Below are 14,825 nucleotides of genomic sequence, written 5' to 3' on the forward strand. Positions count from 1 at the left end.
TTTATAAATTTTAATATTGCCATATCGACTGTATCAATTTTAAAACCTTAATATATCGATATATCGGAATAATAATAATAAGGAGCGGTGAAATTTTTTCGTACTCTTCCTTCTTGGAATATAATAGGCAATAGGGTCTGTGATTTGGTAAGCACTTACAGTCTAGATATTTCTATTAATCTAATCTTCGAAAAAAATATCGCACCGAAAATAAAACACATGCAAAGCGTTGCTCTCCTGGCTGGCTCATAATGAGCCAGATAACCTGGGATTTTGTTTTCTGCGATACGTTTGATGTATGAAATGGCACATCCTTATAATATAAGGTCCCATATCGATATATCGATAAAATATCAACAAACATGCAAGCGACTGTTGGCGGAGCATTTGGAACACCAGCGTAGATTAAATAGAAGCTGGTGGCTTGAACCATGTGCCGAGTGCTCCTCACGCTCGCCTACTTCCTCCTGACCATCTGGTCCATTGTGTTTACGGCCTGCGTCAACAATGGTGAGTGTGTGTGCTCCTTGGAGCGATGTGACCTTGTTCACCAGCAGCCGCAGAAGAGAAAAATCAATAATCTTTAAAATTCCTGCATTCCCGGACAGTCACGGGCACGATTCTCAGTGCCGAAAGTGGTTAAGATAGGCTCTGAAACTTGCGTTGCAGTTGGTGCTATAGCCGATGCTTCAGCCTGTGGATCAGATGCGTTTGTCAGGGTTTGTTCGGTCGCAGATTTTTCACTATTTGTGACTGACACCTGCTCTGACTGCACTACTTGTTCAGATGCCACAGTCGCAGTGTCGCACTCCTCGTCGCTTTCCAGATCGTCGCGCGCCTCACGTGATGGTGGATTAAAGCTACCGTCGAGCATCGTCTTAAAGACTTTAATGTTCTTGACCACACGCGGCTCTAGTTCGCTCTGAAAACCGAACCAAACGAATGATACAGCGCTTCCGCAATGGATATTCAGAAAATGTTCTCACCGTGATCAGTTTGTCTGCCATCTCCAACATTTCAGTCTTGACTTCATGTCCGTTGAGCACCTTAATAGTGAGGTTGGTGAGCTCTTTGGCCAGCAGGCGACACATTTCCCTGCGCTCGGTGAAATAGTTCTGTATGTAGTGCAGGAAGCTCAGAGCGATCCTGTTGTGTATGTTGCTCTTCGGGGAGCTGGCTTCCTGAATCGTCAAATCGATGAAGAACTTGACCACGTAATCGGGCTGAACGGCGTTCAGCGGCGCGTCGAAGCTGCAGTTCATGACGGTCCACAGAGTGGGCAGAAGGCAGGGTTGCAGAAGCGCCTGCTTCTTGAGGCGGACAAGGTTCTCAAAGAACATGCCAGGACCTGGCTAATGATTGGCTCTGCGTTGGGATTGAAGTAGCGTTTGAGCAGCTGCTCGAGCACCTCGGGCCGATCGTCGATGTGACCGCGCAGGACCAAGCGACAAAGGCCTCGCACTATGGCCAGGCTCACGCCCTTGTCGACCACCATTTCCATATAGCGGCCAATCGCCATAATGATGTCGACGCTATGCTCGCTGTTCTGCACTGTCTGATCGCCATCCTCCTCCCCGTCGTATGTATCCTGCACGGTATAGAGCTGGCGGCGATTGGACGTCTTAGACCCCAGCCCCCTAGCATCTATCTTCCGGCTCAACTTGTCGACATAGTCGATGCCAGAGAAGACAGCTGACAGAGGTCTCGCACAGACGGACCTCCTTGCTATTGTAGAACTGATGGTATACAACCCGGAACACCGTCTCGGTGTATGCCTCATAGAACATACTGTAGGCGTTGCCGCATTTGATGGCCCATTCGAAGATGTCCACATCCGAGGAGTGGAGATGGCGGCAAATGAAGTCCTTGTACAGCTTACATATGCTGGGAGTGAGCTTCTGGACATGCGGAGAGGCCACTATATAGTATGAGGTGAACAGGCCTTTCAGGACACGCTCCTGGTTGGAGAGCTTCGGACGGGCGGGCATGTCCAGAAAGCCGTGCTTCACCAGCAGCGGTTTGATCAGCTCCGTGTACTCCTCTGTGACAGCCATCTTCTCCTTATTCACGGACTGAGCCTGTATATACTCCTTCTGGCGCCCAAACTTATCCTCCTGTTCCTCCAGCTCTAAGATCTTCACCTTCAACGAGGATATCTTCATCTTCGAGGGCGTGTCCAAGTCGTCCAGCAACTTACTGATCAGATTGCGATCGTGCACTAGCTCATTCTGCTTGGTATTAAGGTCACACGTCTCGTAGATGATCTCAATAAAGAACTTCATCCGGTCATTGAGGTCGGTGATCAGCTTCTCCATGCAACGCACGAGCACGCGGACGATCTTGTGGTCGAGCAGACAGTCCTTCAATAGATTTTTGATCAACGTCTTCATATTGCTACGCCCAATCTCGTCGCCCAGGTCGTACGAGTCCAGGATTTCCACCAGCGAGAGCAGCATGTTCTGGAACTCTATCTGGGCGAACTTGTCCATGTCCGGTTTCTGGCTCTCACAGAACCTACAATGGATAGCAATCACTTACTGTTTGGATTTCGTTTGGGTCTCATTCAACTCACTTGTTCACATAGGTGCAGAAGACACTCAGTTCGGGCAGCACCTGGTCGCTTTCGTCCGCCTGCGTGCTCTCCAGATAGTCGCCGAGGCACTGCCAATAGAGCAACAGCTTCACGTTGAGACATTCCAGCGGTACACATCGATGCAGCTCACAGTCGTCACCGAGGGGCAGTTGTGCCATCAGTTGCTGATTGTCGGTCTGCTCAAAGATTTCACGGAACATTTGCTTGGTCACGCTCCGGAATCGCATCAGCTCCTTCTCGCTGGAGTCCAGCTTGAGGGCCGCTATCAGAGCCACATAGTTCTGTTGGTAGGTTTACCACCGTCTTTTTAACGTTGGCCGAGCTGTCGTTCAGACCTTGCTCCAGGAGGGTCAGGCGCTGCGCCACCCTGTAGGCGCGCACTGGATAGTTGCACATGTTGACGTACGTATGGCGGCGCACCTTCTCGTCCACGTCCCACAGACGCTGCAGTATGTAGGGCACCGTGATGTAGTTGCGGCCCATGCAGGTGATAATGAACTGGCGCACGCTGGACAAGGGATCCGCAGACGGATGGAACTGATAGGCGCAGACAACTGGATCGACGGGATTGTCCGGAATCTGGAAACGCTGCATGGCCAGGACTGCTTGCTTGCGCACACCGGCCGACACGTCCTTCACGCGCTCCAGCATAGTCTCGAGAATCTCGTCGCACTGCGTGTCGTCGAGTGCCGCATTGGGTCCCAGTTTCTCAAGTATCTGAATCACAAAGTAGCAAATCCGATAGCGAACGTGCGGACTACTGGAATATGTCTGGGAAAAACAAACAAACAAAAGCATTCAATTGAATCTCAATGGTAAAGTACAGTAGACCCTTACAGTCAACAGCCAGTGGAATGTTTCAGTCATCATGGTCTTCTCCGACTCGAAGCTGGTCACGAATTTCGCGCAAAAGGACAGGGCCTTGTTACCGTTCTCGTTGCTCTCCTCCGCCTCGAGTACAGTCTTCAGCACATTGATGAATGTGTTCAGAAACTCTTGGTGGCCCATCTGCAAGGCAATTGACAATTCATAGTTGGATTGGACGAGTTCTAATCGGCTGAGCCAGCTGGCTAGCCAGCGGGTCCCAGTGACGCTGTTCCTTACCCTCGAGTACAGTTGCTGCAGCTCCTTTTCGTAGCGCTTGTGGAGTGACTCCTTGAGTTCCGCGTGACGCATTATTGTGTACATGGATTCCGCGCCTCCTCTGCATTGTTCCCGGATGGGAACGGAGGTCGGATCACTGATCTGCATTTCGTTTTCCTTTTCGGCCGAAACGGCATTGTTGTTCTTGGTCGCCTCCCTTTTTGATGCGGCTGCTGCCGCCGCTTTGGATTTTGGCTTCGCTTTTGCCTTTGGTTGGGGCATTTCGTGATTTGTTTTGCTTTTACTAACTAAATACTGCTCGATTACTTTATACTGTACAATTTGTAAAATTTTCGTGAGTGTACGATGGAACACAAACAAGCGTAGCGTTGTTGCTCATTCTTCTTTTTCACCCCCATTCGCTTGTTAATTTCAAAAAGAACGCTACGCGTGCGGTAATATTAGTGCATTTTAGACTGATGCTAGGGATGTTACATATATATCGATACATATCGCATCGTTAATCTGATTCCTCTTTCCAAACTATTCGCTTGTGAATTTAAAAAAATTAACAAAAAATGGGTATTTCAATTTATACTTTTGCTTACTTTCTAATGATACTGTTTAAAAATGAAAGAAAGAAAGTGATCTGTGAGAAAAATATAGTACACAAACAAATTCCGTTACAACACGGCAGCAAAATATTCAACAAAAATGTCTAAAGTAACGAAGAAAGTTTACGAAGCTCGCTCCATTTACCCGGACCGCACAAAGTCCGAGGAGAAGTCATTCACCGAGGTTAATGTCCTCGTCAAGACTTTGGACACGGCGCTGCTGCTGCTCAGCTCCAAGGAGGAATGCGTCCTGTTGACCGTCTTCAGTCACTTAATGGACTTTACGCGGCGCCAGGACTAGAATGTACTGGAGCTGAAGGAGCATAAAATGCTGGAAGTGCTGCTGGAGAAGAAAATCTTCATTGATTCGGAGAACGTTATCATCTGACGCTTCGCCTTGTACCTCATGAACGCCTTAATGGACAACACGGACATGAACACGCTCGAGCCCGAGACGACTGAAGGCATCCTGGAGGTGGCCTATAGTTTCTACCTGCAGGAAACTGACGATTTCTGCATAGAATATCTCTCGCACCTGCTAAACATGTGCCTGCGTGATCCCAAAGTGGCCCAGGGAATTGTGGAGAACTTTGAGCTCTTGCAGAAGTTCAAGGCAGTGATTGCCACCTCCGAGAATCCCGACACCATTCATAGCTCCATCGAGGCCGTTCACAAGATCCTGCTGATCCAGAGTGCAGAGGAGATGTTGGAGTTTACCACTCTTCCCGACTTTCCCATCGATCGCATTATCTGTGAGGTGACCAGCAAATACCAGGAGATTCGGCTTGCGGCCCTGAAAGTCTTGAAGACCCTCCTGGTGGACACCAGCGACCATCGCTGCTTCCATGTCCTGGAGCAGCTGGTCAAAGCATTTTGCGAAGTTCTGCAAGGACGCTGGCCACGGCTCTCCGGTCCGAGAAGATGACCAAGCTGTTCTTCGAGCATAACCTCTTCGACCTTATTGTCGAGCACCTGAAGGACCAAATCGATATCCTGTCCCTTGAGCTGCGCTGCACCATCATATCCATCTTCGCGGAAACTGCGAAGTACGTGCAGTATCTGGTGAGGATGCACACTGCCGAGATCACGGACATGTTCCTCGGCTGCCTCATGGAGAACGACCTGGCACCGGCCACCTTCGTGATCCTCGGGCTCAACCGCATGGCCGATAATCCGGACGCACTGCGTCGAATTGTGACCGAGTTTGATGAGGGGGCTCGGCAGAAGCTAGTGTCCATTTTCCAGTCCCCGGAGGTGATCATCAAGACCCGGGAGCAGGCAGCCGAGTTTATCAATCGCCTCCTGACCGGAGCCTATCGCGACACGGCTGGAGAGCTGACGGACTTGGACATTCCAGGCGTCCTCACCACCACCATTCAGCAGGGCCTGCCTACTCTCTCCATTGATTTGATCCTCTCTCTGCTGGTAATCGTCGAGAGTTTGGCCCAGAACGAGGAGTACCGAACAGTCCTGGGCCAGCATCGTCCGCTCACCGAGCAAATTGCTCAACTTTTGATGGTAATGGCAGTCTCAGGAAGCACTCTCATTCTGTGGTGTCTTGGCATCTATAACGCATTTTTCACCCACTTCCACAGCGCTCCTATGCCCATTCCATTCTCGTGAACAACATCTTCCGTTGCCTGTGCACCATCGTCGATAAGCAGGATGTTCGTGAGGTGCTGCTTGAGAACTACATTGTGTCCTCCATCAAGCGGGCTCTGAAGTCGCTCTCTAATCTGGTCAAGACGGCTGTAACCAACTTCATTCTGCAGACCACGCGCTTTAGCGAATTCATCGACGCCTACATAGATCGCGGCATTCTGGAAGTGTAAGCGGCTCCCAACTACTCTCACCCCCCTGCATTATCATATTCCTATCCCAATCCCGATCTTAGCCTGATGCTGTTCCAGAAACACGCCTTCTGCGTGTCCACCTGGGGACCGGCCATCGAGAGCATCCTCTCTAAGTGCCCACGATGAAGTTCTGCATTAGAAACTGCCTAACCTTCACCGACATTACTGCCGGCAAGGACTTTTATGTGTCCAGAAAATAGTTTGAAGACTTCAACACTCTCCAGGACATTCTACGCAACGATTGCTCTCCTCTGGAGGCCGTTCTGGTGGTCAATTTTGACCGATTGGAGGCGGATCTGATGAGAGTTCCGTCGTTCTGCCTTCCGATGTCCGATGGTGCCGGTGATCATACCTGGTGCTACTGCAAGCGTCCTGCCGATCCCCATCTACCCAAATATCTGGAGACGCTTAATCAAACTCTGATGGTGGGTCTATCCCATCTAATCCTTAATAAGCTGCTAACCATGTCCCATCTGATGATTCACAGATGCACGGCCTGGTGGAGAATCCGCCAAAGGTGCGCAGCGCCATCGATTTTGATAACGTGGCCAAGCGCATCAAGATCATTGCCGAAGTCGTGCACAATGTGATGAACGATAACCTCAAGATCTTCGACCTCAACTCGACGGAGGAGTGTTCCCGCCACGCGGTGCGATGCCACCTTCAGGAACTGCGCTACGTCTACCACACTAACTTCATACCCCTGGGCATGGTGCACAGTGGCTGCCAGTTTGAGCGCGCCATCCTCTTCAAGGCCCTGGCCGATCAGATCGGCCTGCCCTGCACCCTGGAGCGCAGTGTCGACGGCCGGATGCTGTACAACGAGGTGCCGATGCCGCTGGAGATCGACAAGGATGTTCACTGCGACAAGAAGTCCCTCCAGTTTATGCCCTGGCGCATGCTGCGCCCCACCCACGTCGTCGATCTCATGTACAACGTAGGCGACCTGTATCCGATGCAGGTGAAATATTTGCGTACTCTTCCTTCTTGGAATATAATAGGCAATTGGGTCTGTGATTTGGTAAGCACTTACAGTCTAGATATTTCTATTAATCTAATCGTCGAAAAAAATATCGCACCGAAAATAAAACACATGCAAAGCGTTGCTCTCCTGGCTGGCTCATAATGAGCCAGATAACCTGGGATTTAGTTTTCTGCGATACGTTTGATGTATGAAATGGCACATCCTTATAATATAAGGTCCCATATCGATATATCGATAAAATATCAACAAACATGCAAGCGACTGTTTGCGGAGCATTTGGAACACCAGCGTAGATTAAATAGAAGCTGGTGGCTTGAACCATGTGCCGAGTGCTCCTCACGCTCGCCTACTTCCTCCTGACCATCTGGTCCATTGTGTTTACGGCCTGCGTCAACAATGGTGAGTGTGTGTGCTCCTTGGAGCGATGTGACCTTGTTCACCAGCAGCCGCAGAAGAGAAAAATCAATAATCTTTAAAATTCCTGCATTCCCGGACAGTCACGGGCACGATTCTCAGTGCCGAAAGTGGTTAAGATAGGCTCTGAAACTTGCGTTGCAGTTGGTGCTATAGCCGATGCTTCAGCCTGTGGATCAGATGCGTTTGTCAGGGTTTGTTCGGTCGCAGATTTTTCAGGATTTGTGACTGACACCTGCTCTGACTGCACTACATTTTCAGATGCCACAGTCGCAGTGTCGCACTCCTCGTCGCTTTCCAGATCGTCGCGCGCCTCACGTGATGGTGGATTAAAGCTACCGTCGAGCATCGTCTTAAAGACTTTAATGTTCTTGACCAAACGCGGCTCTAGTTCGCTCTGAAAACCGAACCAAACGAATGATACAGCGCTTCCGCAATGGATATTCAGAAAATGTTCTCACCGTGATCAGTTTGTCTGCCATCTCCAACATTTCAGTCTTGACTTCCTGTCCGTTGAGCACGTTAATAGTGAGGTTGGTGAGCTCTTTGGCCAGCAGGCGACACATTTCCCTGCGCTCGGTGAAATAGTTCTGTATGTAGTGCAGGAAGCTCAGAGCGATCCTGTTGTGTATGTTGCTCTTCGGGGAGCTGGCTTCCTGAATCGTCAAATCGATGAAGAACTTGACCACGTAATCGGGCTGAACGGCGTTCAGCGGCGCGTCGAAGCTGCAGTTCATGACGGTCCACAGAGTGGGCAGAAGGCAGGGTTGCAGAAGCGCCTGCTTCTTGAGGCGGACAAGGTTCTCAAAGAACATGCCCAGGACCTGGCTGATGATTGGCTCTGCGTTGGGATTGAAGTAGCGTTTGAGCAGCTGCTCGAGCACCTCGGGCCGATCGTCGATGTGACCGCGCAGGACCAAGCGACAAAGGCCTCGCACTATGGCCAGGCTCACGCCCTTGTCGACCACCATTTCCATATAGCGGCCAATCGCCATAATGATGTCGACGCTATGCTCGCTGTTCTGCACTGTCTGATCGCCATCCTCCTCCCCGTCGTATGTATCCTGCACGGTATAGAGCTGGCGGCGATTGGACGTCTTAGACCCAGCCCCTAGCATCTATCTTCCGGCTCAACTTGTCGACATAGTCGATGCCAGAGAAGACAGCTGACAGAGGTCTCGCACAGACGGACCTCCTTGCTATTGTAGAACTGATGGTATACAACCCGGAACACCGTCTCGGTGTATGCCTCATAGAACATACTGTAGGCGTTGCCGCATTTGATGGCCCATTCGAAGATGTCCACATCCGAGGAGTGGAGATGGCGGCAAATGAAGTCCTTGTACAGCTTACATATGCTGGGAGTGAGCTTCTGGACATGCGGAGAGGCCACTATATAGTATGAGGTGAACAGGCCTTTCAGGACACGCTCCTGGTTGGAGAGCTTCGGACGGGCGGGCATGTCCAGAAAGCCGTGCTTCACCAGCAGCGGTTTGATCAGCTCCGTGTACTCCTCTGTGACAGCCATCTTCTCCTTATTCACGGACTGAGCCTGTATATACTCCTTCTGGCGCCCAAACTTATCCTCCTGTTCCTCCAGCTCTAAGATCTTCACCTTCAACGAGGATATCTTCATCTTCGAGGGCGTGTCCAAGTCGTCCAGCAACTTACTGATCAGATTGCGATCGTGCACTAGCTCATTCTGCTTGGTATTAAGGTCACACGTCTCGTAGATGATCTCAATAAAGAACTTCATCCGGTCATTGAGGTCGGTGATCAGCTTCTCCATGCAACGCACGAGCACGCGGACGATCTTGTGGTCGAGCAGACAGTCCTTCAATAGATTTTTGATCAACGTCTTCATATTGCTACGCCCAATCTCGTCGCCCAGGTCGTACGAGTCCAGGATTTCCACCAGCGAGAGCAGCATGTTCTGGAACTCTATCTGGGCGAACTTGTCCATGTCCGGTTTCTGGCTCTCACAGAACCTACAATGGATAGCAATCACTTACTGTTTGGATTTCGTTTGGGTCTCATTCAACTCACTTGTTCACATAGGTGCAGAAGACACTCAGTTCGGGCAGCACCTGGTCGCTTTCGTCCGCCTGCGTGCTCTCCAGATAGTCGCCGAGGCACTGCCAATAGAGCAACAGCTTCACGTTGAGACATTCCAGCGGTACACATCGATGCAGCTCACAGTCGTCACCGAGGGGCAGTTGTGCCATCAGTTGCTGATTGTCGGTCTGCTCAAAGATTTCACGCAACATTTGCTTGGTCACGCTCCGGAAACGCATCAGCTCCTCCTCGCTGGAGTCCAGCTTGAGGGCCGCTATCAGAGCCACATAGTTCTGTTGGTAGGTTTACCACCGTCTTTTTAACGTTGGCCGAGCTGTCGTTCAGACCTTGCTCCAGGAGGGTCAGGCGCTGCGCCACCCTGTAGGCGCGCACATGTTGACGTACGTATGGCGGCGCACCTTCTCGTCCACGTCCCACAGACGCTGCAGTATGTAGGGCACCGTGATGTAGTTGCGGCCCATGCAGGTGATAATGCACTGGCGCACGCTGGACAAGGGATCCGCAGACAGATGGAACTGATAGGCGCAGACAACTGGATCGACGGGATTGTCCGGAATCTGGAAACGCTGCATGGCCAGGACTGCTTGCTTGCGCACACCGGCCGACACGTCCTTCACGCGCTCCAGCATAGTCTCGAGAATCTCGTCGCACTGCGTGTCGTCGAGTGCCGCATTGGGTCCCAGTTTCTCAAGTATCAGATTCACAAAGTAGCAAATCCGATAGCGAACGTGCGGACTGCTGGAATATGTCTGGGAAAAACAAACAAACAAAAGCATTCAATTGAATCTCAATGGTAAAGTACAGTAGACCCTTACAGTCAACAGCCAGTGGAATGTTTCAGTCATCATGGTCTTCTCCGACTCGAAGCTGGTCACGAATTTCGCGCAAAAGGACAGGGCCTTGTTACCGTTCTCGTTGCTCTCCTCCGCCTCGAGTACAGTCTTCAGCACATTGATGAATGTGTTCAGAAACTCTTGGTGGCCCATCTGCAAGGCAATTGACAATTCATAGTTGGATTGGACGAGTTCTAATCGGCTGAGCCAGCTGGCTAGCCAGCGGGTCCCAGTGACGCTGTTCCTTACCCTCGAGTACAGTTGCTGCAGCCGCTTTGGATTTTGGCTTCGCTTTTGCCTTTGGTTTGGGCATTTCGTGATTTGTTTTGCTTTTACTAACTAAATACTGCTCGATTACTTTATACTGTACAATTTGTAAAATTTTCGTGAGTGTACGATGGAACACAAACAAGCGTAGCGTTGTTGCTCATTCTTCTTTTTCACCCCCATTCGCTCCTTTTCGTAGCGCTTGTGGAGTGACTCCTTGAGTTCCGCGTGACGCATTATTGTGTACATGGATTCCGCGCCTCCTCTGCATTGTTCCCGGATGGGAACGGAGGTCGGATCACTGATCTGCATTTCGTTTTCCTTTTCGGCCGAAACGGCATTGTTGTTCTTGGTCGCCTCCCTTTTTGATGCGGCTGCTGCCGCCGCTTTGGATTTTGGCTTCGCTTTTGCCTTTGGTTTGGGCATTTCGTGATTTGTTTTGCTTTTACTAACTAAATACTGCTCGATTACTTTATCCTGTACAATTTGTAAAATTTTCGTGAGTGTACGATGGAACACAAACAAGCGTAGCGTTGTTGCTCATTCTTCTTTTTCACCCCCATTCGCTTGTTAATTTCAAAAAGAACGCTACGCGTGCGGTAATATTAGTGCATTTTAGACTGATGCTAGGGATGTTACATATATATCGATACATATCGTATCGTTAATCTGATTCCTCTTTCCAACCTCGTCGCTTGTGAATTTTAAAAAATTAACAAAAAATGGGTATTTCAATTTATACTTTTGTTTACTTTCTAATGATACTGTTTAAAAATGAAAGAAAGAAAGTGATCTGAGAGAAAAATGTAGTACACAAACAAATTCCGTTACAACACGGCAGCAAAATATTCAACAAAAATGTCTAAAGTAACGAAGAAAGTTTACGAAGCTCGCTCCATTTACCCGGACCGCACAAAGTCCGAGGAGAAGTCATTCACCGAGGTTAATGTCCTCGTCAAGACTTTGGACACGGCGCTGCTGCTGCTCAGCTCCAAGGAGGAATGCGTCCTGTTGACCGTCTTCAGTCACATAATGGACTTTACGCGGCGCCAGGACTAGAATGTACTGGAGCTGAAGGAGCATAAAATGCTGGAAGTGCTGCTGGAGAAGAAAATCTTCATTGATTCGGAGAACGTTATCATCCGACGCTTCGCCTTGTACCTCATGAACGCCTTAATGGACAACACGGACATGAACACGCTCGAGCCCGAGACGACTGAAGGCATCCTGGAGGTGGCCTATAGTTTCAACCTGCAGGAAACTGACGATTTCTGCATAGAATATCTCTCGCACCTGCTAAACATGTGCCTGCGTGATCCCAAAGTGGCCCAGGGAATTGTGGAGAACTTTGAGCTCTTGCAGAAGTTCAAGGCAGTGATTGCCACCTCCGAGAATCCCGACACCATTCATAGCTCCATCGAGGCCGGGAGATTCGGCTTGCGGCCCTGAAAGTCTTGAAGACCCTCCTGGTGGACACCAGCGACCAGAGTGTGTTTGAGCCGCTGCATCGCTGCTTCCATGTCCTGGAGCAGCTGGTCAAAGAATTTTGCGAAGATCTGCAAGGACCGGATGCGGTCGAGATCATTGAGGTGCTGGCCACGGCTCTCCGGTCCGAGAAGATGACCAAGCTGTTCTTCGAGCATAACCTCTTCGACCTTATTGTCGAGCACCTGAAGGACCAAATCGATATCCTGTCCCTTGAGCTGCGCTGCACCATCATATCCATCTTCGCGGAAACTGCGAAGTACGTGCAGTATCTGGTGAGGATGCACACTGCCGAGATCACGGACATGTTCCTCGGCTGCCTCATGGAGAACGACCTGGCACCGGCCACCTTCGTGATCCTCGGGCTCAACCGCATGGCCGATAATCCGGACGCACTGCGTCGAATTGTGACCGAGTTTGATGAGGGGGCTCGGCAGAAGCTAGTGTCCATTTTCCAGTCCCCGGAGGTGATCATCAAGACCCGGGAGCAGGCAGCCGAGTTTATCAATCGCCTCCTGACCGGAGCCTATCGCGACACGGCTGGAGAGCTGACGGACTTGGACATTCCAGGCGTCCTCACCACCACCATTCAGCAGGGCCTGCCTACTCTCTCCATTGATTTGATCCTCTCTATGCTGGTAATCGTCGAGAGTTTGGCCCAGAACGAGGAGTAACGAACAGTCCTGGGCCAGCATCGTCCGCTCACCGAGCAAATTGCTCAACTTTTGATGGTAATGGCAGTCTCAGGAAGCACTCTCATTCTGTGGTGTCTTGGCATCTATAACGCATTTTTCACCCACTTCCACAGCGCTCCTATGCCCATTCCATTCTCGTGAACAACATCTTCCGTTGCCTGTGCACCATCGTCGATAAGCAGGATGTTCGTGAGGTGCTGCTTGAGAACTACATTGTGTCCTCCATCAAGCGGGCTCTGAAGTCGCTCTCTAATCTGGTCAAGACGGCTGTAACCAACTTCATTCTGCAGACCACGCGCTTTAGCGAATTCATCGACGCCTACATAGATCGCGGCATTCTGGAAGTGTAAGCGGCTCCCAACTACTCTCACCCCCCCTGCATTATCATATTCCTATCCCAATCCCGATCTTAGCCTGATGCTGTTCCAGAAACACGCCTTCTGCGTGTCCACCTGGGGACCGGCCATCGAGAGCATCCTCTCTAAGTGCCCCACGATGAAGTTCTGCATTAGAAACTGCCTAACCTTCACCGACATTACTGCCGGCAAGGACTTTTATGTGTCCAGAAAAAAGTTTGACGACTTCCGCACTCTCCAGGACATTCTACGCAACGATTGCTTTACTCTGGAGGCCGTTCTGGTGGTCAATTTTGACCGATTGGAGGCGGATGAGGCGGATCTGATGAGAGTTCCGTCGTTCTGCCTTCCGATGTCCGATGGTGCCGGTGATCATACCTGGTGCTACTGCAAGTGTCCTGCCGATCCCCATCTACCCAAATATCTGGAGACGCTTAATCAAACTCTGATGGTGGGTCTATCCCATCTAATCCTTAATAAGCTGCTAACCATGTCCCATCTGATGATTCACAGATGCACGGCCTGGTGGAGAATCCGCCAAAGGTGCGCAGCGCCATCGATTTTGATAACGTGGCCAAGCGCATCAAGATCATTGCCGAAGTCGTGCACAATGTGATGAACGATAACCTCAAAATCCTCGACCTCAACTCGACGGAGGAGTGTTCCCGCCACGCGGTGCGATGCCACCTTCAGGAACTGCGCTACGTCTACCACACTAACTTCATACCCCTGGGCATGGTGCACAGTGGCTGCCAGTTTGAGCGCGCCATCCTCTTCAAGGCCCTAGCCGATCAGATCGGCCTGCCCTGCACCCTGGAGCGCAGTGTCGACGGCCGGATGCTGTACAACGAGGTGCCGATGCCGCTGGAGATCGACAAGGATGTTCACTGCGACAAGAAGACCCTCCAGCTTATGCCCTGGCGCATGCTGCGCCCCACCCACGTCGATCTCATGTACAACGTAGGCGACCTGTATCCGATGAAGAGTCGCCAGGCACTGCAGTATCTGCGCCTCTATTGATCACTGAGATTTTTTTATTTAATCCTTTTTCCAGCTTCCATTTCAAAATTTCCTGTCGCACCATTTATCGAATGGGCTTGTAATCGAGTTTATTAAAGGGGCCAAAGAAGCAGTGGTTTTGGTCTCAGCTAGTCCTATCCACCGTCCACTGCGCATGTCCTCGTCCACTGCGCCTTCGCCTGGCATTCGTCCTGGCAACGCATGTAAATAATAAGCAAGAGACTGGGATTGTAAATTTTAAAAAATATCGTACATCGATAAATCAAATTTTATAAATTTTAATATTGCCATATCGACTGTATCAATTTTAAAACCTTAATATATCGATATATCGGAATAATAATAATAAGGAGCGGTGAAATTTTTTCGTACTCTTCCTTCTTGGAATATAATAGGCAATTGGGTCTGTGATTTGGTAAGCACTTACAGTCTAGATATTTCTATTAATCTAATCGTCGAAAAAAATATCGCACCGAAAATAAAACACATGCAAAGCGTTGCTCTCCTGGCTGGCTCATAATGAGCCAGATAACCTGGGATTTAGTTTTCTG

At 50.1% G+C, this 14,825-nt stretch overlaps 1 protein-coding gene and 4 pseudogenes across 1 annotated transcript; 2 read left to right on the forward strand and 3 right to left on the reverse strand.

The window, feature by feature from the left end:
• Positions 1 to 229: 229 nt before the first annotated feature.
• LOC117189694 lies at positions 230 to 3,976 on the reverse strand (annotated as a pseudogene).
• LOC117189711 lies at positions 3,976 to 11,359 on the reverse strand. Its single transcript, XM_033394803.1, has 2 exons — positions 10,896 to 11,359; positions 3,976 to 4,089 (listed from the first exon to the last, which is right to left on the reverse strand). The coding sequence occupies exons 1-2, from the start codon at positions 11,142 to 11,144 to the stop codon at positions 4,000 to 4,002; spliced, it is 339 nt and encodes a 112-aa protein (XP_033250694.1). The 5' UTR covers positions 11,145 to 11,359; the 3' UTR covers positions 3,976 to 3,999.
• Positions 4,340 to 7,294, forward strand: LOC117189698 (annotated as a pseudogene).
• LOC117189696 lies at positions 7,117 to 10,804 on the reverse strand (annotated as a pseudogene).
• A 163-nt stretch (positions 11,360 to 11,522) lies between the features above and the next one.
• LOC117189701 lies at positions 11,523 to 14,491 on the forward strand (annotated as a pseudogene).
• Positions 14,492 to 14,825: the final 334 nt, after the last annotated feature.

This window comes from Drosophila miranda (genome assembly GCF_003369915.1).
Source record: "Drosophila miranda strain MSH22 chromosome Y unlocalized genomic scaffold, D.miranda_PacBio2.1 Contig_Y1_pilon, whole genome shotgun sequence".
Taxonomy (NCBI): domain Eukaryota; kingdom Metazoa; phylum Arthropoda; class Insecta; order Diptera; family Drosophilidae; genus Drosophila; species Drosophila miranda.